The following is a 27,152-nucleotide window of genomic DNA, read 5'->3' as shown; positions in this document are numbered from 1 at the left end:
GAGAGAGAGAGAGAGAGAGAGAGAGAGAGATGTCCGAAGAGTATGAGCTGAACGAGATAGATGCCGACACCTTGCATGGCTCCGTGGGGAGCAGGCTCTCCCTGGTTGCGAGGGAGCTCAAGTCGAGGAGGAGCAGCTGGCAAAGTAGTAGCAGCGTCCTGAGGCTTCCACAGAGCTGCTATGGCAGCTTCGTCATACACCCCAATGGAAGGTAACTAATGATCTAACTCAATCTCATCAGTATCAGAGTTCTGTTCAGTACTTCAGTTTGCGTTCAAGGCTGTCAGTAAACTTCACCGAAAACAACTGAAGCTATACCATTTCATGAAAAAGTTAGTCTTTCCACGTGTGTGTATGACGTTCATGAGATAGAGTGAGAGCAGGGATGTTTTGTTTATAGCCAATCAGAGAACTTCTGCATGGAACGAGGTTTCTTGATTAAGACAGGAATCATGCAGAATAGCTGTACCATTTCGTATCATTTTCAGATGGATGTCGTCCAAGGATGCCAATGTTCTTGATTTGTTGCTGCCTGATCCATCCGTTGCAGGTGGTACAGGATCTGGTCAAACGTGATGTTTGTATGGTCCATCTACTCCACATTCTTTACCCCCTTCGAGTTCGGCTTCTTCCGGGGCCTCCCGGAGCACCTGCTGGACCTCGAGTGCGTGCAGCTCGTCTTCCTCGCCGACGTCGCCGTCCACTTCTTCCTCGCCTACAGGGACGCCCACACCTACCGGATGGTCTACGACAAGCGGAAGATCGCCCTGCGGTGAGGCCGTAGTGCTGCACTGCCTGTTGCTCTGGCAGGCCTGGCCTGGACACCATTGTTCTTTTCTCAAAATATCCAAGAGACCAAGACCTAGCTTGCATCTCTTTCTCAGTGTCTCTGAACATGCTGTTCTGCAGCTACATCAAAGGAAGCTTCGGACTTGACATCCTAGGTTGCTTCCCATGGGATTTCATATACAAGGTGACATCTCAATTCCTGCAACTGCGATTACCATTGTGCGTTCGGAGAGAAGGAATTTATGTTCATTACAGATTTTCAGAATTGTTCGTTCTTTGTGTCTATCAGGCCACAGGAAGAACGGAGATGGTGAGGTGCCTGGTGTGGCTGCGGCTGTACAGGGCCCGCAAGATCATGGCCTTCTTCAAGAGGATGGAGAAGGACATCCGCGTCAGCTACCTCCTCACGCGGATCGTGAAGCTCATCACCGTCGAGCTCTACTTCACGCACACCGCGGCCTGCGTCTTCTACTACCTCGCCACCACGCTGCCGCCGGCGCGCGAGGGCGACACCTGGGTCGGGAGCCTGACGCTGGGGGACACCAGCTACATCAACTTCAGGGAGGTCGACCTGCTCACCCGCTACGTCACCTCGCTGTACGTCGCCATCGTCACCATGGCGACAGTCGGTACGATGATGCTCTGCTCTCGATCGACCATCTTGTTGTCCACCATGAAATATCTGCAGTTTCTGATCGTGCAAAGGCATTCAGGTTACGGCGACATCCATGCGGTGAACCCGAGGGAGATGACCTTCACCGTGGCCTACATCTCGTTCAGCATCCTTCTCAGCGCGTATCTGATCGGCAACATGACAGCGCTCATCGTCAAGGGCTCCAAGACGGAGAGGTTCCGGGACAGGATGACAGACCTCATCAGGTACATGAACAGGAACAAGCTAGGCGCCGGCATCAGGTCCCAGGTGAAGGATCACTTGCTGCTGCAGTATGAGAGCAGCTACACCAAGGACAGAGTCGTCGACCATATCCCGGTTGCTGTTCGATCAAAGGTAGCCAATCTTCTGCATAGAACAGGAGATATTCAGCTAAATTGTTTTTTTTTGTCTGTGTGGTGATCAGCATCATGAGCCTTTGTTTCGTTTTGCAGTTGTCCCAGACACTGTACCTCGACATGGTTTCTAAAGTGCGCCTGTTCAACGGATGTTCAGAGGACTTCCTGAGCCAAATTGTAAGATTTTGAGTGGATTCATGTTTCTCAATAGTGGTGCATAAATATAGTTAGTATTAGCATAGTAATCATTCAAAATTTTCCACCGAAAATTTCAGGTGGTAAAATTGCATGAAGAATTCTTCCTCCCTGGTGAGGTTATCTTAGAGCAAGGCACTGTGGTGGATCAAATTTATATTGTCGTACACGGATGCCTGGTATTAATTTTCAGCAACAATTTTGTAACCATGAATCTAAAATTTCCACTATTTATTTTGAAGGAAAAGGATACATGAATTATGAGAAAATAGAACTCAGCTGTATCACTGTCACAGGAAGAGGTGGCCACTGGAGAAGGTGGATCAGAGGAGATCATCTCAGAGCTGCTGCCTTACGACATCGTCGGCGATGTTGCTGTAGTTTGCAATGTTCCACAGCCACACACAGTTAGGGTCTCTGAGCTTTGCAGCGTCCTGAGAATCGAGAAGCAGTCCCTGACCAGCATTCTGCAAATTTACTTCAAGGATAGCCGTCAGATCTTGAGCAACCTACTGAAGGTAACATGTCAACAACAGCGAGTCTGGATCAAAACTTAGCTGCAAATGAAATTTTGTTTTTCCTGTAGTGGAGGAAAACCGAATCCAGAGGGAAGCAGCTCGAATCAGACATCGCATACCTGACATCAAGGCAAGAAGCAGAACTTGTTCTCGGAGTGAACAATGCTGCTTACCATGGAGACTTGTTCCGTTTGAAGGGTTTGATCAGTGCGGGAGCTGATCCTAGTAAACCCGATTACGATGGAAGGACCGCACTGGTATGTGAACTCTCTCATATAGTAATTGTAATCCTTTATTTCGAAAAAATTGTAATTCAGAGTACAGAAGTTCATTTTCACTGAAACAAATGCAGCAGGAAACACATTTTACCCTTTCTGAAAATATCAAATAGCATACAATTGTAAATTACCTCCTCTTTTGGATGGAACCATGTGAAGAAAAAAATACCTGCAATTTTGAACAAATTGTAGATTTACCAAACTCTTTCCTGGCCTTTACGTTATTGCAGCATGTGGCCGCGTTAAGAGGATACGAAGATATCGTCAGGTTCCTGATTCAGAGTGGAGCAGACGTCAACAGCATAGGTATGCAAGCTTTTTTTAAAAAAAAAAGAAAGTATGCAAGCAATTTATTTATCAAAGGCAAACACAAATATTTAAAAACAACATTTTTTTATGAATCTCTCTTGTGATAGACGATCATCCCAAAACATGCAGATAAGTTTGGGAATTCACCGTTGCTGCTAGCCCTGAAATCAGGGCACGATAGGATCACCTCCCTCCTGGTGAAGCACGGCGCGGCCCTGAACCTAGAGGATGCCGGAGGGTACCTGTGCAGGGTGGCCACCGACGGCAGGATCGGCCTGCTGAATCGCCTGCTCAGGTTCGGCGTCGACCCCAACTGCAAGAACTACGACCGGAGGACGCCGCTTCACATCGCCGCCGCGGAGGGCCTGCACCTCGTCGCCAGCATGCTCATAGGCTTCGGTGCGGATGTTCAGGCTAAAGACAGGTAACCCAGAACGCTTGGATTTCACAAGGGTTTTTCAGGAATCCCAGAGGAAACCGTGTGATTCCGCTGTTGAAATGAAATGGTGCAGGTGGGGAAACACGCCGTTGGACGAAGGGCGGAGATGCAGCTGCAAGCCACTGGTCAGGATCCTGGAGCAGGCTACAACAGCTGCAGTCGCTCAGTGATCTGGAAATCAAATCTGCATCCTAATGTAGGAACTGCTGGCAATGAAATATTCTTTCTGAAATGATGAGACTGTCACAAATGCTGGCCCCAGAAAATCTGCAGCTGAATTTTTTTTACCTAAAACGGTCACACATGAACCAGCTTTTTCCGAATTATAGTAACACATAAAATAACAATAAATCAATAATCACACAATAAATTTTCCAACACCGCATTCACCTTATGATATAGATGCATCTTCAAATTTCTGGGCATGCAGTTAAACTTACAAGCGTCTTCCATACAGTAGTCAGCATAATGCAATACAGCATACAGAGTTCATAATACGTACAACATAAAAAGGCTTCAGTTCGACTCCAGAGAGCGGGGAATCAATCAAATGTGTGGCGATTACAATAGCAGATAACTTGCATTTTTCCTGCAACATAGTTTGGATGAATTATGAAAGGGAATATAGAACTCACTGATCCTTCTCACGTAGGCATGGCCCCGAAGGCTGTAAAAGCTCCTGAATGAAATAATTATGTGCTAGTTCATATCAGAATGTGTGTTGGTCACAGTTGCAACAAGTCACTAGGGAGCAAAATCTTGTTACACTCAGGAACCTTGGTCAGTTCAGCACAACTGGCTGAATTAACAGAAAACCAAACAATGTCAGGCGCAAATAATTACTATATTAGCATTCAATCCGAACCGAACCGCTCTGTGTTGAGATGAACTTGGGCTTCCTAATCACTTGCTCCAAGCACTGGATAACATCCCCAACCTGGAAATCATCACAATCCTGAATCACCAGTCCACAGTCATTACCCTTTTCGATTGTCTCTGCATCCTGCTTCTCCCGCTTCAGAGACGAACAGGGACCCTCAAATACAATATCTCCACTCCTCAACAGTCTCATGGTTCCAGATTTGCTAAAGTGGCCATCAGTTATACGGCAGCCAGCAATTTTGATGTCCGGTCCTTTCGACTTGCTGCGCCCTTTCAGCTCGAATATGTTCAGAACCTCAGCCTCCCCTGAAACCTGGGTTTCAGCAGTCCCTGGTGCCTTGTCTACAATGGCCCTTCCCATTTCCTCAAGGAGATGATAGATAACCTTGTGCAGCAAAACCTAAATATGAAACATTAATGAGCCAGATCCCCTCAGATGTATATAAAGATTAAAGATCAACTGAGAATATATAAATATTACAAATGAGTTCATGGAACTTGATTAGTATGTAAAGTGGTCATTGATACTTCGGCGTGTAGAGATACAGCTATACTAACAAACAAGGTCCCCTATCACCACACTCAAAGCAAACAACACATGTTGTGACAAACAATAGGAGACCAGATTTTTTGAATACTTCAACACATAACTGTTTCCTTTCGGTATGATGCTATATAAAAATAACCACATTTTTTGGGGAAGTCAGCTGATGGTAGAAAAAAAAATGTATATGAAGACGTGAGGTGCTGAAGCAGTGGAAGAAGCAAGCAGATCTGAAGCTCAGGCTGCTGTTCAAATCCAAAGAACGAAAAAAAGGGAACAGGTCACTCCACATTCAGGATGTTACATCTGTATTATGTACTTGAATTTTGAAGCTACAATCCACATTTCAATCCAACTAGGCAACTAATTCAATGATAGTCGTATCATCATTCCTCCAGGAGATAAATTACCATGATATCATTCTCCTGAATGATTTCCATAACATCTAAACAATATCTTTAATTGTTTACCACGGCAAAAGAAAAATTGTGCATGTATACTGTAGATTCTAGCATCTCTGCACAGAACCAAATGTTTCCAAAATTGAACATTTATCCAGAGATGCACTCAAACACAATGCTAACATCAAACTCACAAAAACAAATCACAACTGGCATTAGAGAAATAATGGTTCATGAACATGGTACCTTTATGTTAGCTCTTGCTGCTGCTTGAGTGATAGCAATAGGAGGCGTGCGAATGTTGAAACCAACTATATACGCTCCGCATGCTTGTGCCAGATCAATGTCATGCTGACTAATTGGACCAACACCTACATGAACAACATTCACAAAAACCTACAGAGAGCGAACTACGTATTAACATAAGAACTCAACCAAAAAAAAGGTGATGTAAACAGAACCGTATACCAAGAGATCACAACTGGCACTTAGGGGTCGATTAAACTTAAAAACTGCAATGTTATTGTGTTACAATATTTCCAAAAGAGATAAGCATCAAATCTGCATCAGAAAATACCTGTGCACTATTAAGACTCCTTAATGCATCTGTAACAGCTTGAACGCTGCCTTGAACATCAGCTTTGACAATAATGGGCATTTCTACTCTTTCAGGAGTCTCTTCTTTAATTTCTAGCTCATCTGCCATGCCTTCATCAATCTTTCGAAGTCTATCTTTCTCCTGCTTCTTCTTCCGCCCTTGACTAAGCATTCTTGCCCTTTCCTCTGAATCAACAACCACGACATCATCCCCAGCCATAGGAAGGCCCCTTAACCCCTCAATCTCAACAGGCATCGCAGGTTTTGCAGACTCTGTAATTTTTCCTGCTGTGTCTCTAAGAGATCTAATTCTTCCCCACTCTGCTCCTACAACAATGTGTTGCCCACTAACTAATGTGCCAGACTTGACTATAGCTGTTGCCAATGGACCCCTACCCCTGTCCACCCTTGCCTCCACCACAAAAGCCTGAGCAGGGCCATCAATTCTGGCTTTCAGGTCCATCATCTCAGCTTGAAGGAGCAAAGCCTCTTCCAATTTATCCAAACCAGATTTTGCTACGGCAGAGATTTCAACCACCTGCACATCCCCACCCATATCCTCCAAAAGCAAGCCTTCTGAACCAAGTTGAATTCTGACCCTCTCAGGATCAGCTCCAGATTTATCACATTTGTTTATGGCAACTACAACAGGAACATTTGCTGCTTTTGCATGAGACATAGCTTCAAGCGTCTGAGGCATAACACCATCATCTGCTGCCACCACAAGGACTACAATATCTGTAACAGCAGCACCTCTAGCCCGCATAGCACTGAAGGCAGCATGTCCTGGAGTATCGAGAAATGTGATAGATGCTCCTGATGGCATCTCGACAACAAAAGCACCGATATGTTGAGTGATACCACCAGCTTCCTTAGCTGCAACAGATGTTTGCCGAAGAGCATCCAAAAGCGATGTTTTACCGTGGTCAACATGGCCCATTACTGTTACTACAGCAGGACGTGGTTCATTCGTGCCTTCACCAGTGTGCATTCTTCTGGTATTAACACCAAGTTCCTGAGGAAGAAGCATGAAATATATGATTTCATATTATAAGAAACATGATTTTCCTAGTGGTGCTTGAACATTTCATGATGGCAAAGCTTGCCATAAAAATGAAGAAAATTGGAAGTATTTGGAACTATGCTACTTAAATAAAAGGTAGCATGTGTCTATTAAAATAAAAATTAATCAAATCAGCAGTGACGCATACTTAATTTTGCTACTGTCGAGTCATGGAATATACCACAGCCAGTCTGCGGTATTTCACACTATGATTGGAAAGAATACACCTATAATATAAGCAAGCTAAAACTGTTGAGATGGATTATAATAGAATGGGGGGGGGGAGCAAACTTCACTTGAAAAGAACCAAGTTTGCTCCAACAGACCAATTTTTTTTAGGTAGAAGTAATAAAGGCATAAGAAAGATACCAGATTTTAATATGATCAGAAAACTTCTGACCATTAGCATATCACAGATTGCAACAAAACATCATTGAGGTGCATTATGCTCGCATGGTATAATTAAATAGGAGTGAAGAATTATATCTATAGCTCATTTCTTGTATGCTTCAGGCAACTGAACAGAAAGGACAATACTGGTTTATGCAATATGAAGAGAATAATTAAGACATACCATTGCAACCAACTCAGCAAGATCAATGTTGATAGAGTCAAACTCTGATTCGACCTTTTCACCAAGATCTGCAAGTATGCCTTGAAGCCTACTAATATATGCACCGGTTCGTTTAGAGAGGTCAAGCAACGTCATCCCATCAAAAATCTCAACAGTTTTATCTGGTGATTTGGTAGCTATCTTCGGTTTTGGTGCAACATATCGTGCTTCTACAGGAGGTTGTGTTCTATTTTCTTTCTTCACTCGCTTCTCCTTTTTAGGAGCTTTCAGCCCTACAACATCCTCCTTTTTCCGACTCCATGTTAACATATAAACACCTGCATGAAAATTCCTATAAAGAAGATGGTATAGTCACCTGACATATAAAGCCTGAGAAATCAAGATAAAAAAAGTAATAGTAACAAGAACCCTACTAGACTGATGCTTGAACTTCAATGCTAAAAAATTACACAACATGAATTGTTTCGGAGGATGAAACAGATAATTTTTTTCTAGAACACGCAGGAGAGCTGCGTATCTTTTAATTAAGAGAGAAAGAGTGGTCCAAGTACAAGATAAACTCTCCTCACCTTGGACCAGAGTGAGGAGCGTATTGTGCTAGAAAAATAAGATTCACCTTGGACAAAACAGATAATGAGAAAAAGGAATATAGAATAAGACGAGGAAATGTGAGAAATCTGGAATACTAGTTACGAATTCTTTGTGACTGCACCAAGGTAAACAAACTGATTACATTCCTTTGTCAGTCCATAATGTTAATCATCATTATCCGCATATGCTAAAGTCAGAACAATACCCTATATCGGTCAGTCATCAGAGGACAAAATTAAAAAAAATAAGTTTAATAAAATAAGCCATGTAAGCCAGCTCAAAATAGACTCCAGCACCATTGTGATGAAAGAAACAACCCAGCATCATGTCATAGTGGTCCATCTATAAAATCTACCAACAAGCTTTCTCTTTAGCGGGATGTTAACTTCAACCCACCCAACAATATTCACTTTGTACTTCCTAGTTCCCACTTCCCAGTTAATGAAACAGATCTAAAATAATCAAAAAGTTCACATCCATATGCTCATCGGTCACATATATATCAGTGATAAACCTAAGATGATGTACTATATTCACTTGTTCAGCATTAACCAGTGTGGTGGAGTTCACATACTTGTCTAGCAACAACTGAGATATTACCAGGTCACATACAAATGTGTCGAATGTCACCTCAGGATACATGTGACGAATATAGCTTACAGCCATTTACATCTGTATGCACACATCATCAAATTTGGACAAAAAGGAGCCTTACCCCATGAGTTATCACTTTCCTAATTTGCAAGTCACATAAGGTCAAATAAGATAAGCTGTGAATTGTGCCATGCAGAACGACCATCGCTGAGAAGTTTGGAAGATTAACAATAATGTTCAGGTAAGTTTCGTCCAGAGGTGATTTCTGATTGGATCTAATAAATCATTTTGTCCATCTCTGATAGAATCCAATAATAATTCATTTATTTGTAATACTTGTGCTGGATACTTGAGATAGGTCTCGTATGTTTGCAGAAAATGAATGTGCAACCATGTAAATCACACAGATAAAACATACCTGATAATGAAATGGTTAGAGGGCATGCAACTAGCAGCATGTTTGGGCCTATCACTGCGGCAGAACCCTGCATTTCGGAAGCATATAAAACAGATGTAACCCCAATACTTCACTCTCTGAGAGGTTTATGCTAAAGTCGACAATGGGACCAGAGACTATAATCAACTTACGTGCCAGATTTCCAATTGCTCCATTGGAGAAATGCTTCTTACCCTCATGATCTGCCCGGAACGCCAAATTCAGAAGGCTCGTGTGGAACTCCTGCAATACCCAGGCGTCAGTACAGCCGCTGCGAAGCCTAGTGCCGGAAAAATCGGAGCCTCGTATGGATGCAAAGTACGCCCTCAGCTGTTAGCTCCGCCGTACCTTCCTCCGCAGCATCCGCCACGCCATTCCTCTGGCCGCGTCGGCGCCGACGGGCTTCAGCCAGGAGGCTTCAGATTCAGGCTCGCGAGAGTCGCGCTTGGCCGCCGGTATATTGGGGTTGGTGCAGGCTGTCGGCTGGATGTCCGGCTGGGGCGGCCGCACGCCGAGGGGCAGCGACCTGCGGCGGCGGCTAGGGAAGAACAGGGACGGAGAGGCGGTTTGGGGCTGGGGCTCCGGTGTCAAGTCTAGTCTAGACCAGGGTTAACCAAATCGGTGGGAACCGGTCCGGTTTGACCGGTTACCGGTTAAATCGGTCCGGGTCGGTTCCGGTTTCGGCCGGTACCTAACCGCCCAAAATTCAAAATTTAAATTTAAATTCAAAAAATAAAAAATTCTCAAAAAAATCCTAAAAATATTTCAAGGTGCGATGAATCTAATGGTGTCAAATTTTCTCAAAATTCGGACTTTGGGGGGGGAGTTGGGGGAAACGTTTCCCACCCTTCCCCGAAGGTATTGCTCCCATTTTTTCCTCTTTTATCCGTGCACATTTGTAGATATTAGGGATTCTTGGTGATTAGGGTTGGGTTTTGGATTTGAAAAATCATGTCGTAGTTGATTGTTTTCTCGTGATTAGGGCTTTAGATGATGCGTAGATAATACTCTGCTCTCGATTTGGACGTGAGGTAGTACGTGCATGCATCGATTAATATGATTTCTATGATTGATTAGTGGGATGTTAATATGGCTTTCACTAATGGATACTAGGCACCGTAAAGAATTGTTTTTTAGTTCATCTAGATTGGTGTTACCATAGCCATCTATTAGCATTGCTACCTGGTCCAAATCCTAGTATGAGGACAAGTAGAGTTCTGAGAGAGAAACAATTACTTGGACTCCTTTGGAGTTGAGCTTATTAAATTTGTGGTCAGGTTCGTAAAAATCGGATCATCTTGTCATGGTTGGTTAAAGATCCATCTAGTTGTTCTTAGGATAAGGTGCAAGCTCATGTGATGTAATACTGGTAATATTGTTTCAAGATCCAAGGGTTGTATAAGTGATGAAGGTACTCCGATTTTTTTTGTTGTAGATGGACGAATTAGTTCGGGTTTTTCATGGTGGTATGGTTAAGGAAACTGGGGAGTTTGAGAATATGGTAGAGGATATCGAACTGTTCGATAGTCCTCCATTGTTAAAGGATTTGGTAGACCGGGTGGTTTCGAAACATTCATGTGGAATTGATGAAATATCTCTGAAGGGTAGATTTGATTGTGGTAAAGCTAGAGCACATTATGTTTTGATGACATTGGAATCTGAGATGCATTGGAGAAAGTACAAGGATATAGTAGCTCGTGCAAATGTGATTTGTTTAGAGGTGGTTGTTGAAATAACCCGTAGAACAAGATTAGAAGAACCAGTTGGGATAGTAGATGAAGTTCAATTTCGTATTGAGAATATAACTCAAGAGTCAACTCTTGTAGAAGATGTCCCAAATCTCACTTGTGCTAGTGAATTTATTGCGGATTATGATATGGCCGTCGCTTGCGATCATTTCGACAGTGGTACCTTCGAGGAGGAGGATGAGAGGGGTGCTGGAGAGGATGATGATGTTTCTTTAGGTTCAGAGGACAATGAATACGATAGTAATGATGATGAGGACGATGATGAAGCCACTAAGGAAGAAGAACCGGAGGGTAATGCTAGGGTGCCCCAAGCAGAGCAGGAAAATGATGATGGCGACGGATCCAGCCCTAGTCATGAGGACATAAGTGGTGATGAGGAGTGTAGGGATGGGGCAATGGGTCGAGCTGTTAATAATGCTGAGACACGATTTAGTTATACCGCTGAAGAGTTGCGCATGATGAAGCTAGCCCACGTTGAAGTCCCGGCGGTTTCAAATGATAAGGATCTTAGTAGGATCCATAGAGCAATTTGTGACTCATATGTCTTTGAAACCGAGTATGTAATTGATAGTGACAGTCCAGAGATTCGCAAGGGTATGAAGTTTAATTCACTTTCAGAGTTGCAGTTTTTCTTAGCTGATTATGCAGTGCGTCATCATCGTCCATTTAATGTGATTCATTCGGACAAGAACGTACGGTACGATGTGCTATGCAAGCAGGGGTGCCTATGGGGTGTATGGGCACGGATTGTTAGGGGCACGGGTCAGTGGAAAATCACCAAAGTCAGACAGCCTCACACATGTGCATCCTCCAGACCGAAACAAGTTCACGCACAGTGCATGGCACGTTAGCTAGCACATCGCATTCTTGGTATTGTTCGGAAGGACAGCGACACATCCGTTCCTTCGCTTATGGAGTCAATTTTCGGCATGTGTTCTTACCGGGTGAAGTACTCGAAAGCTTGGCGTGCAAAACAGCATGCTATAGCTCTTTGCTGGGGAGATTGGCTTGAGTCATATGCAAGGGTGCCCAGAGTCTTGACGGGCATGTCCCTATACAATCCAGAGATTACATGGTTCGTACACACGGGAAACATGATGCTTCCTCACAATGGAGTGTACAAATATGTTTTACAAAGAGTGTTCTGGTGCTTTCCCCAGTGTGCTGAATCATTCCTGCATTGTCGACCTGTGATCCTCGTGGATGCCACATTCTTGACGGGTAAATACAAGGGGACACTAATGATGGCAGTTGCCGTGGATCCAGAGAGACAACTAGTTCCGTTAGCATTTGCTTTGACCGAAGGAGAAAACAACGACAGCTGGTCCTGGTACATGAAGCTGGTGCGGCAGTATGTCTTGGGTCCCTCCAGACAAGTTTGTATGATTTCTGACCGGCACCATGGCCTCTTAAACTGTGTTAAAGAGCACATGGATGGATTTCCCCCTCTTGTGCATAGGTGGTGCATGCGACATTTTGCAGCAAATATGTGGAGGCGTCAGAAAAAGAAGGAACTAATTGGGAAACTAAAGTTATTGTGTTCAGTGCGCACAGAGAAAGCTTTTGAAGAAAAACTTGCTGATTTAGAAAAGAAAATGAATGACACGGCCAAGGAGTGGCTGAAAGGCGAGATGGTGGACAAGGATAAATGGGCTCTTGCTTATGATGAAGGGGGGGAGCGGTACGGTATCATGACCATGAACAATGCTGAGTCATTAAATAATATTTTTAGGGGTATTCGGTCAAGACCTGTTGCAGGCATTGTAGAGTACTCCTTCGAGAAGTGGAACGAGTACTTCGTCGATAGATGGGGTAAAAGCAGGAGTTTGTTGGATAAGGGTGGACAATGGGGACTAATAGCGGAGGAACACCTGAAGGATGCTGAGGATAGATCGGTGAACCAGCTTGCAGCGCCTTACGGCCCTGAAAGAATGATTTATAGTGTTAGAGGTGCAGGTGGTACAAATATAGGAGGAGAGAGTCATGGAGGACGCCATTACAAAGTGGACCTCAGATCTGGCGAGTGCACTTGCATGACACCACAGCTGTTGCACCTTCCATGCTCGCACCTAATAATGGCATGTAGAGATCGAGGACTTTGTTTCAAAAGCCCACCTATTTGAGCCCGTACTACGCTCGGTCGAACACAATCAACATATGGGAGTCCAGTTTTGAGCCTTATCTCGATCCGTCCCAATAGCCCGAGTACAAGAGACTAGAGTATGTGCCAGATGCGTCGCTATTGAAACCTAAAAAAGGAAGGAGGCGGAAGAAAAGGCTCAAAGGTGACATGGACGAGTCGCAAGGTCGGGCTAGTGCGGACTATGGCACCGGTGATTTCGATGAGGACAGGAGCCAGAACCGTTGTTCCAAGTGCCATAGATTTTGTTCTCAGTGCAAGTGTAAGAAGAAAAAAAATCTAAACGAAAAAGAACATCCACAACAAGTGTTAGAAAGAGGACTAGGCATATCACACGGGGAGAGGTACAGTAGTTTGTGCTTCGCACAAATATTAATATATACATACAGTATTTTGCTAATCATTATTAGTTGGGTTTGTCTTGGTCTTTATTTTTGTCTTATACTCATCGAGTTTTGATTCATCATTGCAGGATGGCGCACCCCACGTTCCCCCTACTGGAGATGTTCTACGACTCCAAGCACCGAGCACACGTCCTAGTTGACCGTGCCGAGGTTAGTGTTACTATTTCTCAATAGTTCAATTTAACTTTTTAGCTGCCTGTAACGACTCATTTGTTCCCATATTAGGTGTTGGCGCCCCTCCGCGCACGTACCCACTCCCCCCTTCGGTGGGATGAGCGGTATGTGCCGTACCTTCGCCGGGCTGGGATGCTTCCTGTTGCTCGAGTGGTCTGTGCGGGCCTCCCAGCGATGGATGCGCCTCTGCTAACTACTTTTGTGGACCGTTGGAGGCCGGAGACACATTCTTTTCATTTACCTTGCGGGGAGGTCACCATCACCTTGCAAGATGTGGCGATGATTCTTAGGCTGCCTTTAGAGGGAATAGCAGTGACCGGCATTATACAGAATGATGGCTGGAGAGATATGGTAGAAGCACTGATTGGGATTCGGCCTCCAGAACCACCTGAGGGGGTCAAGGACAGGAAGACCTCAGGGGTTAGCTCGGCTTGGTTGAGGCAGAATTTTAACCATTGTCCTCAAGGAGCACCGCAGGGGGTTGTAGAGCGGTATGCTCGCGTATGGTTGTGGCACCTGTTTGGAGGTTTTCTGTTTCCTGATGGTTCGGGAAACATGATTTCATGGATGATACTTCCAATTGTGGGCCAGCAGTGGGAGAACATTGCTCAGTATAGTTGGGGGACGGCAACTTTAGCTTGGATGTACCGGCAGCTTTGTGACGCATGTCGGCGGATTGCTAATGATTCAAACCTAGGAGGTTGTGCATACCTCCTGCAAATCTGGATTTGGGAGCGCTTTCCAGTAGGCCGGCCGTACCGAGGCGAACTTGAGGTATTAATTAGCGTTGCAATCTCACTTTTCGTTTGCGGGACATTAAATGATTTTTGGATAACCATAATTTTCCTCCTTTTGCAGCCGTGGCCACACCATGATGAGGAGTCCAGGCCCACCGTTGCTTACTGTTGGAAGAACGTGGGAGCTGTAAGAGGGGATCCTGCACGCCGCTACATGCGTTACATGGACGACCTAGACTGCCTCACTCAAAATCAGGTTATAACCTTCATACCATTCGGTAAATAAATGCTTCTGTCTACATGATTTCTAATGCGTACGTGGTATGCAGATCTTCTGGACACCGTACGGTAGAGCCGAGCTGGACGAGTTGGAACTGAGTGATATTTGCACACGCGATGCCGAACTGTGGAGGACTTGCGTGCCTTTGATTTTTTCTTTGTAGTCGAGATGCACTTGCCGCACCGTGTCAAGAGACAGTTCGGCAGATTGCAAGACTTCCCTCCGGAAGGAATTTCGACCTCCCACGCGATCCTAAAAATCATATTAATCGATGCATGCACGTACTACCTCACGTCCAAATCGAGAGCAGAGTACCATCTAAGTATCATCTAAAATCCTAATCATGAGAAAACTATCAATAACACCATCATTTTTCATATCAAGAACCTAACCCTAATCAAAATAACCACCAATAACTACTAATGCACACGGTTAAACGATGAGATATTAGGCGCAATACCTTCGGGGAAGGGTGGGGAACTATTCCCCGTACTTTTTCCCCTCAAAAAATCCGATTTTTGGGGGAATCTGGGGGGGGTGGCGGCGGCCAACGTCGACCCCTGGACACGCTGTGGTCGGGGTGGAGCGAGGGAAGGAAAGGGAGGGTGGGGGAGAAGGGGCCGGCGGCCCAGGACATTGGCCTTGTCGCGCCAGCCCGCATGGCGCGACAGGCTTGTCGCGCCAGTGCATGTGGCGTGACAGAGAGGGCCACGTCATCGCCATCGCGGCGCTGCGCTGGCTCGGGCCGCCAGCGTGGCCACACTGTCGCGCCACATGCACTGGCGCGACAGAGGCTATTTGTCGCGCCATGCGGCCTGGCGCGACCAAACGGGCTACGCGCTGCAAATAAAAACCAATACGGGTTAAACTTAAAATATTATTAAAAAAAGGTTAAAAATAAAAAAATTCGCCATACGGCCTGTCCCTTTTTGGCAACAGATGTCCGGACCCGCTACTGTTTACTCTTTTTAGAAAAATTAACACCGCAGCCCAAATGCAATGATGATTGAGGACCAGAAAAAAAAGCAAAGGCATATTAGAATGTACATGTCTTGATATACAACACATGATTTTGAACTGCAAATGATTGTAAACCCAACAATTTGGGTAATAATTGGTTATTTACACAAACATATTTGCCTCCCTAAATCCAATACTACATCACATGCAAAACTAAACATCCATGACTCATGGTGTTGTGCATGTATGTTACTAAAAAGAGATCTACCAGCATATTATTACAAATGCACGTTATCGACGTACTTGCATAACTGGTGATCTTTTTTATGACCTGTCGTCCAATGAGAAAAAAGAGAAGCAGATCAGTTAGTTTATAGCATGCAAGAAATAGGTTATGTATCCTAATAGTCAATGGACAATCAATAGGCACACAAAAAAATGTTATTATTAAATTGCTTAGGATGACCACTTTGAAATTGCCTACCAAATATTATTAAATTGCTACCTCCGTACTACTTAAATACCAATTTAATATTGTTAAACTACTTTGTCATTGCAAAAGAATGTGAACATGACCTCTAAAAATATCCTGAAAAGGGTTAATGCCAATGTGCACTATTAGCTGTAGTTTTACAGAGATATGACATGGATAAAAAAAAGGCCGAGTAGGCAGGCTACATGATGTGTATAGATAAGGCTACATAGTCTAACAACCAGATATTAGTCTTGTGTAAAAATCCGGAAGCGTGCGCTTGAAATAAAGGTAGGATGGAGTGAATTAAGTTTATCCATGCTCTCATGATATGTTTGCCAGAGGGCCTGCTACCCCTCCATACAGAAATAAGGAGAAACATATCTAATGAATGGAGAGCATGTTACAGTGCCCATTCACCAAGAAAACTTGCAGGCAGAAAAAGGCATATCAGGTTTCAGGTCCTAAAAATGAGGAAAAAGGAGCATAGATTAGAGAAAGAATAGCAAGTGCAGAAAGTATTAGGAGTAAATAAGCAAGGCTGGATAAACATTGCTAGTTCTATATGATCTGATTCATGATCATATTTTTTGCTAATTTCATAAACATATTATTGCCTAAGGAAATGTGTTGTTTTGCTTGTCTATAACCAACATTTTGCCAATACTAACAGCAATTTTAACAGTAATTTGCCTAAGAATGATACTTTGACTAACTGAGAATAAGACTTTGCCTGACCAAGAATAACACTTTGCCCAAATATGAGAGCAATACTTTTGCCTAGCTATAAGCAACATCATTAACTAACATAAAATAATACTATTGCTTGATAAACCATGTTATTGCCAAATGAAAATAATATTATTGTCCAGTGAAAAACATGTTGCCATATTTATTAAGCTTAAAGAATAAGCATCATCTAATATGCAGGTCAACATGTGCTGATCACTAATTTAGGAAAAGCAATCATGTACCTTGAGTTTTCTTGAGTTTTCATTATGCTCTTTCAACGAGCCTGTTCATAGCATGTCGCTCGAAAATCCTGTCAGATAATCTTAAAGTTAGCCATTACAGTTACTCCATGCGCTAATCTTTAAGATATAATCAAGAAATATGATTCACTCGGTACCTCTTCTAAAGATCCTTTGTATCTTGGAATGGATTTATCTAGCTCGAGTAATCTGCATTTCTTTTAATTCACCTGCAAACACAAGGATGTTACCATTTTAATATGCATTGGTGCAACTAGAACAAAAAATTGTTAGACTGAATGAACAATTTGTATGTTGATTTAGCATAGATGGTGTACACATTACTGCAAGCAGTGATCACTGATCAGTAGAAACGAAAAAAAAACACACATTGTCACAATACGTGAAAAATACTAAAAATTAAGGCACAAGAATGCTTAGCTAGTATAATTAATTTTCTTGTTGACTCAGCATAAGTTGCATATATGAAATCCAAAAAAAATGATTAGTAGAAACATGGGAAAAATGCTAGAATCAGAATGTAGAAATGCTTAACTAGTACAAATAAATTGCTTGATGATTTAGAAAAAAACTTGCCTACAAATAAATTCGAGAGGGGTATGATCCTAGCTACCAATCTGTTCTTCTTCCTGTGCATCAAAGCTGAGACACATTTCTATTGTCTATGTACATGATACAAACTCCCTACAAACTGAACTGTGAATATTTCAGTAGTGCATTGATCCCAAAATATAGAAAAAATAAAGGAAACATCTATCATTGACAAGGGACAAGGAGGAACCAAACCTGAAAAAGAGATGTGATTGTATTGATAAATGATGCATAAAACAGAAAAAGATGGCTAGTCCAGCTAACACAGAAAATAGATGCCTAGTCAAGCTAAGATAAATGATGCCTAGTAAAACGGAAAAGGAAACATCTATCATCTATCCCCAATGCAGGACTAAAACACAAACAGATGCCTAATCAAGCTAAGAAAAAAAATCTAGCAACTAGATATACCGTTTCTTATACTGAATTGAATAGGGAATGGGATCTACTTGACTAACCTTTCCGCAATTTCTCACCAGCAGGAGCCAGCCCTCCCACTAGCAGCAAAAATTCTGACGTTCTCCAGGGGCCTTGGATTCCCAACAAATGAAGGTTGAACAAAATGCACAAACACTCATGGATTGGGGGATAAAAATGTGTAAAGAAAATGCTGTAAAGTTGAAGAACGGGTCAAGAAATCTCTCACCTGATCTCAACCGGATGTGAGCGTGGATGCCTCGCCCGAATGAACATCTACAAGCAAATCCCCTCCCACAAAGTTAGTCGATGAACTTGATGCAGAGGATTTGGGATGCTCGATACAGAGGATTTGGGATACGCATGCCCCCACCTGGATCCGGAAACCTGCGGTTCCAGTCCTTCTCCCCACCGTGAATACCTCGTCGAAATCGAAATGTGGATGCCAATGATCTCGTCCCCAAGCCTAACAAAACACGAAAAAACATCAAAAATCAAATTGATAAACCAAAAGCGAGAGGATTTGGGCATGCGTGGGCCATGAACTCACTTGTTTGAATATGCGCTTCCCAGTCCCTCTTGCAACCACCGTCGAAGCCTCGCCGGATTCCAGATGCGCTCATCGGCGGCGAATCTCGTTGTAGGTCCGTCAAATCGGCGTTGGGCCATGGCAGTGCGCATCTGCGGCCGCCTTCGGGTGGATAGAGACATGGGAAGTGATGACCCGGATCCGATACCTGGGCACCATCCTGTTCCTCCCCAACCTGCACAAGTGCCTGCTGGCGCTGCTGCGCGCGGCGCAGGTGGTACTCCGGGCCGTGGCAGCGCCGCTGGCCAACACCGCGGTGCCGCTGCTGGCCACCTGCGCCGAGCTGGGCGGTCTGCTGGCGGAGGGCCTGGCCCCTGCATGTGCGCTGCTAGTGGATCTAGTGGAGGTGTTGTGGGTGCCCTTCGACCTGGTCCTGGACGGCGTGGAGGGGTGCCTGGGGCCGCTGCTGCAGGTTGCGATGCTGCCGGCATGCAGCACTCGGCCTGGGCATTCGGTTCCTCGGTTCTCATAGAAATTCGGTTCCAAGAAATAGGAACCGATCGGTACTTTATATAGTTAAGAACCGAGCAAATTCGGTTCTCGGTTCTTCGGTTCGGTTCTCGGTTTTAACCGAGGAACCGAAATATCAGAAGACGGTTGGGGACGAGCGCCGAGCGGAGCTGGGAAAGGCACTCCGCCACGCCGGACAGGGTAGCCGGGCAGGGGCTGGCTTGCGGCAGAGGTGGCCGGGGCCGAGGCAGGGGTGGCCGGACACCAGCCGGCAGCCGTGACGCGCTCGCAGAGTCGCAGGAGGGCGGGCGTCGGACGCGGGCGGGGCGCCGCCGCGCCGGGGGCAGCTTGGCGGCTGGCGGCCGGACGCGAAAGCCGAGCCTGGGCGCGGGCGGTGGCGGCTTGGGCAGGGACCGACGGCCTGGCGACGGCCTTGCCGGCGGGGGTTGGGGGCGGGGGCGGTGACCGGCGATGCAGCTTGCTGGCAGCCCGCGGCCGGCGCGGTCTCGACCCTGGACCTGAAGGCTGGAGGCCTCGAGCAGGGGTGCTCGTCGCTCGGTGGGCGCCGGGCGGGGCGGCTGTCGCGTCCGCCGTCGGCGTCGGGGATGGGAGTGTCGGTCGGGTGGGAAAGAATCAGGGGGAGGCCGGGAGGGCGGAGGGGATCTAAGGATGGGGTTCTAGGGTTTGTATTGGGCCGACTTGGGCCTTTCCCAGCTGGGCTAATTTGGGATTTGGCATAGGGGTTCGGTTCTTCGGGTAACCGAAGTCAAGAATCGAAGTTACCGAGGAATTTCGGTTCCTCAGAACGTGGAACCGAAGTAGAACCGAAATTTCTCGGTTCCGGTTTTTTCGGTTCCGGTACTCGGTTCTTTCGGTTCGGTACTCGGTCCTCGGGTATATTTGCCCAGCCCGATGCACCACCATGGGTGTTGGGTGAAATCCCAAAAGAGGGTAGGGAGAGAGGAACCCTAGAGAGAGGGGGGAAGACGTACACTGCGTTCGGCTGGTCTCCAGCCATCTAGCCCTACAGTTTTTCCCTCTCACATCACTCCAGTTCCAGCCTCCAGCCACCAGTCAGGTAACCGTGTTTTTCTCTCACATCACTTCAGCTCCAGCCTGCCGAACGCGGTGGTAATGAACACGCGGGAGGGAGGAGCGGTGGAGACCTAGAGAGAGAAAGGGGGAGAGGGTCTAATGGAAAGAGCAGAGGAATTGGCCCTGTTTGGTTCGGCGCTGCATTCTATGCATGTTTTCTGAGAGAATAATCTCGCATACATGAAGTACTAAATGAAGTCTATTTGCAAAACTTATTCAGAAATGGGTGTAACTTTTCGCGACGAATCTAATGACGGTAATTAATCGATGATTAGCTACATTGATGCTACAGTAACCATCCTCAAATCACGCGGTCAAAGACATTATTAGAATCTTTAGGGTTCATAACGCGGGGGTTCTGAAGTTGGTTTTGTAAACTGATTTTATTTGACACTGTATTTAACGGTCAAAGTGTATTCTAGCTTATTCTAAAAAAACCAAACAAGGCCAATCAAGCGGCGCATGTCCCAATGTTTAGACGTTGCGGCTCTTTAATTAATGATGGACCGATGGATTGAGCCGGCCATTTCGATGAGCAAAATTACGGCCAGCTGGAAACAAGTCTTTAACTTATCAGTAAGGTCTTACTGGTTTATCAGAAAAGGTCTTTGATGTAACTTATTTTTTTACATCTTTTTGTATCGAGCTATCTTTATTCTGTACTGGCTATTTGTTGTAATCCTAATTTTAATTATAGTCCTTTCATAGGCTGCCAGGCTTATACATGAGAGCTTGAAAAGTTTACTGTCGCATCACTATGGACCTGTATTAAGCGTCTTGTTAATCACCTTGTTCGTATACATCAAGCTTTGGTGCTCAAATTGGCTCGTTCAAGAGTTGGTGCTTAAATAGGTTCATCCACCTTGTTAACACACTGTAAGCAATGGCGCTAGTCCATGCTCTAAACATCTTGAGCACTTTACAAGCACATGATCCTCCAACTAAATGTTTGGAGGTGAGATCTTCAACGGTGATGACTTCGACAAAACAATGCTACCATATGCAGTAGCCACGTAGCCCAATCTGATCCCTTTATTTCCTGCAAGCAATCGGGGTACGTAGCTAATCTAGTAGGTCCGTTTTACTCTTCTACTTCTATCTCCAGTGTCAACAGCAACAAAGACAACTTACAAAACCACTGGGAATGTAATATTCGCTACGAACCATCTGAATCGAAAACATGCATGCAGATTACGTCAGAATATTTCCAGGTAAAATGTGGCTACTGAAAAAAAGCATAAAGCAGAGACATCTCTTGTAAGTTGCAACAAAGGAATCACAGCGGTGCGCAAGAAATGGGTCATTACCTACTAAGAAACCACTTCGTTACTCATGGAGAGTTTTGACAATCCATTAACATAACACTTCTAGGGCACTAGGAGAGCAGCAGCGGTCTCTACAGTACTAACAACTACGCCCAATGTTTTGATGACACTAATACAACTGCCGGGGCAACTGGCGCTGCTGAAACAGCAGGAAACAAGAATGCCCCGGCTCAAGCCCTACCAACCCAAACTACATCAGCCAGGAGCATCCCACGCTCAGTCTCTGCTCCTCTTGGTGCTGCAAGCCGGGCACTTGTACTGCTTGATGTGCTCTGCCTTGGCGGGAGTGATGCGGACACATTCGCCATGGTACCAGTTCTCACAAATGTCACAGCCTATCCAGAATTCACCATTATTAGAATAGCTCCTACCACAGGTTCCGCACAGGTAAGCTTGATCCTTGTCACCTCCCTCTTCTTTGACCATCTGTTCCTCCTGCTTTGGCAGGGGCTGCTTTGCTGGCTTGCTATTCGAATTGGGTTTCTTGGATGGCTGGAGTTGAAGGAAAAATGAACGAATTGTCAAAAACCAGTGTGAATATTTGAACAAGAAACAAAGCATGTTATGTTGAGCATGTGTGCTTACTTTAGAACCCGACTTGCTTTTGCCATTGCTGTTGGGGGGTTTTGATTGCTTCTTCCCACTTCCTGTCACAACTTCATATACAGTGGGAAGATTACTGATCATCATAAAGAGCCGTCTCCTGTAATGGCCAATATCAGATTTCCCAATAACTAGTAACTTTTAGCAAATACAACAATGTACTACTACCTCAGAAAGCAGGTTTCTTCACAAGCAACAATTTAAACGTCATCATGCAAATATAACCAGAATTTACTATTAGCACTTGGACTTTGGAAAAATAAAAAAAAAACAGCTGAAAAGGTGGGCCCAACTCCCAACTCTTTACTGCTATGCAAGAATTAAGTTGATGACAGTGATGGTGCCTTCATCTTGTGCTATCTTTTATAGATAGATCTGTGCATACATGTGCACCCTAGGAGGATGGGATCATATGGATATGTACCACATATTGATGCTTGTTTATGAATAGGTTGACAGTTTATGGTTACTACAGGTATGTGCTGGGGAGACCCAACTATCCTTTCCAATATTGGCAATGCCCCTAGCAGCCTAGATTCACAGATTTAATGCTATGAAACTGGAACCTAACATACACGGCATTTCTGAATGACATCCTGAGAAGAACCGTAGCAAGCAAAGTAAGCATTCTCTAACACGATCATATTGGACACATGGAAATAATCTATTCAAGAAGTTTGGACTTTAGAAATCGAATATAAAGACATTGCAATGAAAACTAAACCAGACCTGGCATCTTTATCAAATCCAAAGCGAGCTCCAAAGTAAAATGCCACAGCAATTAACCAAGCATCACTGTGTACAGCAACCAGCGTGAGCCAATCTTTCTCAGCCATTCCATCACGAGCAAAGTTTATTCCCAGTGCTGGCTCTGGAAGTTCAGGAGGAACTTCCTCAGCTGGAAGGGTCACTTCCCAGGTTTCATTAGATAGTCCATAGAGGCACAAGTTCTCCTTCTCTGGAAAAATAAAGACCACTTTACATCAGCATTGTGAGTACGAAAGAGACAACAAGGCCCATTCAACGAAACTGCCCACGACACAAAATGACACATAATGTGTAAGACAGTAGTAGTAGGTTGATTAATTAAAGAAAACAAGGAAGCATGTAAAAGTTAATTCTGCCAGAACCAACAGAACAACTAATCTGTCTTGCCAGAAGCCAGTAACAATGCAATGCAATTGGGACAATTCTGCAGCTTCAGGCACAAAAGGCCTGTCCAGTCTAAGCTTGTGGTCAACTGGTCACTGCCCATAATTTTTATTTTCCTGATTCCCAGATAAGCATAAATGCAAGTGAACGCTAGCATCCTCTAACTCAGATTAACAATTGCCGAAGGTCAGATAAACAATACAAACCTTCAGGGCGCCCTACAAGTGGCCCATATTTGCAAGTATTTACATAGACTTAACGCCATCAGTACAGTTGACTAACTATAATTCCACTCCGTCGATACAGACGCCCGTGCATCCTAATGGATTAATTAAACACCACAGAAATCAATCCTGCCACAGCGGCGCACTGGAACTTCAACTAGCGCCACAACCGCAGTCCCAATCCAGTATCCCAAGCTGTAAAGCAATTGAACACCGAAACCAGCGGAAATAAAGGAAGAAGCAAATCCTCACCTGGGTCGCACATCTTGTAGAACTTCTCCACATCTGCGCGCCACGAAAACAGCCAAGCAAACGAAACCGTAAGCCACGAATCCCGTACCAAAATCCAGAGGAGACGACCGCGGGAACGAGAGGGGGGAAGGGGGGTCACCGGTGGTGAGGGCCTTGATGATGCCGGCGCGGCGGCCGCGGAAGTCCCTGAACACGTCCTCGGGGGTGCGCACGTTCGGGAAGATGGGGGCCGAGCCGGATTCGTCCATCGCGGCCGTCCGGCCGCACCACGACCGCCCGACAGGAGCGGCGGAGGCGGCCGAGGCGAGGCTAGGGTTCCGGCCGAAGAGGCCGCGGAGACGGCGGCGGAGGTGGTGGGCGGCGGTGGTGGGGGCGGAGAGGAATAGAGGAAAGAGGATTAGAAATTCGGAGCCGGGTGAGCGGAAGTTGAGGTGTTACTCTAATTTTGGTGAGGGAGTGGGGGATTGGTGAAGGAATCCGGCCCCGAGGTAATCCCTCAGGTCTGAAGATGGGCCAGGCCGTATCTATTGGGCCGATTTGGTTAACTTGTCTTCTCGCGTCTTTTTTATTTTTATATTTTTCAAAAAAAAAATTACAAAAATATATTTTTGGTTTTAGATTTTACAGTTCTATACCCCGCCCTCGAGTGCGGTAGGTAGGAATCTATATGTAAATAAAAAAAATTTACGCAGATATCCTTGGCGGGTGCCTGCCGCCCCAAATATAAAACTCCGCCCCTTCCCTCTGCGCCCTCATTTTCTGCCCACGAGATCCAGAGAGGGGAGAGGGAGAGAGGAGGGGTGATGGAGGTAATTCCACTGGCGAAGCCCTGCCGGATTTTGGATCCGAACTGCCAAGTGGGCGGCAGGGGGGCAGCAGACACCCGCCAAGAACCTCTGCGCAAAAAAAATTATTTTTATTTACATATAGAACTGCAAAATCTAAAACTAAAAATATATTTCTGTAAATTTTTTTTTGAAAAATATAAAAATAAAAAAGACGTTGTCTTCTCTGATTCGACCTTCCATAGGATTCTGGCGAGGGATAAAAACAAAGTGGATATATGAACGAATATATAAATATGAATATAGATATTTACTTTTATTTGGATTCGAAATCGAATAGCGATAAATGTACCGAATTGATATCATCTTGTTCTTATACTGTATATCTTATTTAAGTATTTAGATAAGCATACGGTATGGATATTAAATAACCAATTACATATATGGTATACTCATTTTATCTCTAAACCCATTCGATTGGACAGATGGATGCAACCATACCATTTTCATCCCTAGGAGTGAGCACCGAACAACAACAACATAGTCTTTTTTCCCAAGCAAGTTGGGGTAGGCTAGAGATGAAACCCGAAAGAAATAAGTTCAAGATTCAGGCACATTGATAGCTAGTCTCCAAGCGCTCCTATCCAAAACTATCTCTTTAGAGATATTCCAATCATTAAGGTCTCTCTTAACCAACTCATCCCACGTCAGTTTAGGTCTACCTCTACCCCTCTTTACATTATCGACCCGCTCAAGAACTCCATTACGCACCGTCGCCTCAGGAGGCATTCGTTGGACATGTCCAAACCATCTCAGCCGATGCTGAGTAAGTTTCTCCTCAATTGGTGCCACACCGACCCTATCCCGAATAACTTCGTTCCGGACTCTATCCCTCCTTGTGTGCCCGCAAAACCACCGCAACATCCGCATCTCTGCTACACTCAGTTGCTGCACATGTCGCCTTTTTGTAGGCCAACATTCAGCACCGTATAACATCGCCGGACGAATTGCTGTACTATAGAATCTGCCTTTTAGCTTTTGTGGCACCCTCTTGTCACAAAGGATGCCAGAAGCTTGCCGCCATTTCAACCAGCCAGCTGAAATTCTATGCCTAACATCTTCATCAATGTCGACATCTTTTTGTAGCACCGATCCTAAATACCGAAAAGTATCCTTCTGGACTACAACTTGCCCATCTAGACTAACGTCTCCCCCCTCATGCCTAGTCGCACTGAAATCGCACATCATGTACTCGGTCTTGGTCCTACTAAGTCTGAACCCTTTCGACTCTAACGTGCGTCTCCACAGCTCTAACTTCCTATTAACCCCTGCCCTACTCTCGTCAACTAGTACCACATCATCAGCAAAGAGCATACACCAAGGGATCTCACCTTGTATATCCCTTGTGACCTCATCCATCACTAAAGCAAATAAATAAGGGCTCAATGCTGACCCCTGGTGTAGGCCTATGTTAATAGAAAAGTCAGTGGTGTTGCCATCACATGTCCGGACAAACGTCGTCGCATCCTTGTACATATCCTTAATGAGGGTAATGTACTTAGTTGGGACTTTGTGCTCTCCAAAGCCCACCATATGACATTTCTCGGTACTTTGTCATATGCCTTCTCAAGGTCAATGAAGACCATGTGCAAGTCCTTCTTCTGCTCCCTATATCTTTCCATCAATTGTCGTATTAAGAAAATCGCCTCCATGGTTGACCTTCCAAGCATGAACCCAAATTGGTTTTGGGTCACACTTGTCACTCTTCTTAGGCGATGCTCGATAACCCTCTCCCAAAGCTTCATCGTATGGCTCATCAGCTTAATCCCACGGTAGTTAGTACAACTTTGAACATCGCCCTTATTTTTGAAGATAGGTACTAATATACTTCTCCTCCATTCTTCCGGCATCTGTTTGACCGAAAAATGAGGTTAAAAAGCTTAGTTAACCATACTATTGCTCTATCTTCTAGGCATCTCCACACCTCAATGGGAATACCATCAGGGCCCATCGCTTTGCCTCTCTTCATTCTCTTCAAAGCCTCCCCGATCTCTACCTCCTGAATTCTCCTCACAGAACGTCTGTTTGTATCGTCAAAAGAGTCATCTAAGTCAAGGGTAGGGCTCTCACTCTCCCCATTAAACAACTTGTCGAAGTACTCTATCCATCTATCCATGATCTCCTCATCCTTCACTAGCAGTCGATCTGTCCCATCCTTAATGCATTTGATTTGGTTGATGTCCCTTGTCTTCCACTCGCGAATCCTAGCCATCCTATAAATGTCCTTCTCCCCTTCTTTCGTGCCTAGCCGCTGATACAGGTCATCATACGCCTTACCCTTTGCTAGACTCACAGCTCGCTTTGCAACCCTCTTCGCTAATTTATAGCCCTCGATGTTGACTGCACTCTTGTCAAGATAGAGGCGCTTGAAACACTCCTTCTTCTCCTTAATAGCCCTTTGCACCTCGTCGTTCCACCACCAGGTGTCTTTCCCCTCCTGTTTGCCTCCCCTACTCACGCCAAACACCTCTGAGGCCACCT

General features: G+C 45.0%; 4 protein-coding genes across 6 annotated transcripts; 2 read left to right on the top strand and 2 right to left on the bottom strand.

Moving 5' to 3' along the window:
- On the top strand, positions 1-3,767 carry LOC120682829 (potassium channel KOR2-like). Of its 2 annotated transcripts, XM_039964858.1 has the most exons (12): positions 1-211; positions 551-772; positions 910-973; positions 1,079-1,418; positions 1,503-1,798; positions 1,897-1,977; positions 2,076-2,174; positions 2,292-2,513; positions 2,582-2,770; positions 3,022-3,097; positions 3,230-3,524; positions 3,613-3,767. In XM_039964858.1, exons 1-12 carry the CDS (start codon positions 30-32, stop codon positions 3,707-3,709), a joined length of 2,163 nt encoding a protein of 720 aa, XP_039820792.1. In that variant the 5' UTR covers positions 1-29; the 3' UTR covers positions 3,710-3,767. The 2 variants fall into 2 exon arrangements, with proteins under 2 accessions (XP_039820792.1, XP_039820791.1); XM_039964857.1 differs by having other exon boundaries at positions 1,079-1,798.
- A 166-nt stretch (positions 3,768-3,933) lies between these two features.
- Positions 3,934-19,139, bottom strand: LOC120682831 (translation initiation factor IF-2-like). Of its 2 annotated transcripts, XM_039964860.1 has the most exons (11): positions 18,687-19,139; positions 18,510-18,602; positions 18,366-18,412; positions 18,178-18,249; positions 17,266-17,337; positions 9,374-9,464; positions 9,204-9,270; positions 7,601-7,917; positions 5,944-6,978; positions 5,613-5,762; positions 3,934-4,821 (listed from the first exon to the last, which is right to left on the bottom strand). In XM_039964860.1, the coding sequence occupies exons 6-11, from the start codon at positions 9,419-9,421 to the stop codon at positions 4,387-4,389; spliced, it is 2,052 nt and encodes a 683-aa protein (XP_039820794.1). In that variant the 5' UTR covers positions 9,422-9,464; positions 17,266-17,337; positions 18,178-18,249; positions 18,366-18,412; positions 18,510-18,602; positions 18,687-19,139; the 3' UTR covers positions 3,934-4,386. The 2 variants fall into 2 exon arrangements, with proteins under 2 accessions (XP_039820794.1, XP_039820793.1); XM_039964859.1 differs by lacking the exons at positions 17,266-17,337; positions 18,178-18,249; positions 18,366-18,412; positions 18,510-18,602; positions 18,687-19,139 and adding an exon at positions 9,570-9,799 and having other exon boundaries at positions 7,601-7,931.
- Positions 14,243-14,867, top strand: LOC120681152 (serine/threonine-protein phosphatase 7 long form homolog). The gene is made up of 3 exons (XM_039962685.1): positions 14,243-14,461; positions 14,546-14,680; positions 14,754-14,867. Exons 1-3 carry the CDS (start codon positions 14,243-14,245, stop codon positions 14,865-14,867), a joined length of 468 nt encoding a protein of 155 aa, XP_039818619.1.
- Positions 19,140-21,555: 2,416 nt separating the features above from the next.
- Positions 21,556-24,286, bottom strand: LOC120682832 (PHD finger protein ALFIN-LIKE 7-like). The gene is made up of 5 exons (XM_039964862.1): positions 23,966-24,286; positions 23,827-23,859; positions 22,928-23,156; positions 22,181-22,298; positions 21,556-22,087 (listed from the first exon to the last, which is right to left on the bottom strand). The coding sequence occupies exons 1-5, from the start codon at positions 24,072-24,074 to the stop codon at positions 21,812-21,814; spliced, it is 765 nt and encodes a 254-aa protein (XP_039820796.1). The 5' UTR covers positions 24,075-24,286; the 3' UTR covers positions 21,556-21,811.
- Positions 24,287-27,152: the final 2,866 nt, after the last annotated feature.

The sequence above is a fragment of the Panicum virgatum genome, chromosome 7N, assembly GCF_016808335.1.
Source record: "Panicum virgatum strain AP13 chromosome 7N, P.virgatum_v5, whole genome shotgun sequence".
NCBI lineage: Eukaryota > Viridiplantae > Streptophyta > Magnoliopsida > Poales > Poaceae > Panicum > Panicum virgatum.
The sequence above is the reverse complement of the archived record's forward strand: the minus strand, read 5'-3'. Positions and strand labels throughout refer to the sequence as shown.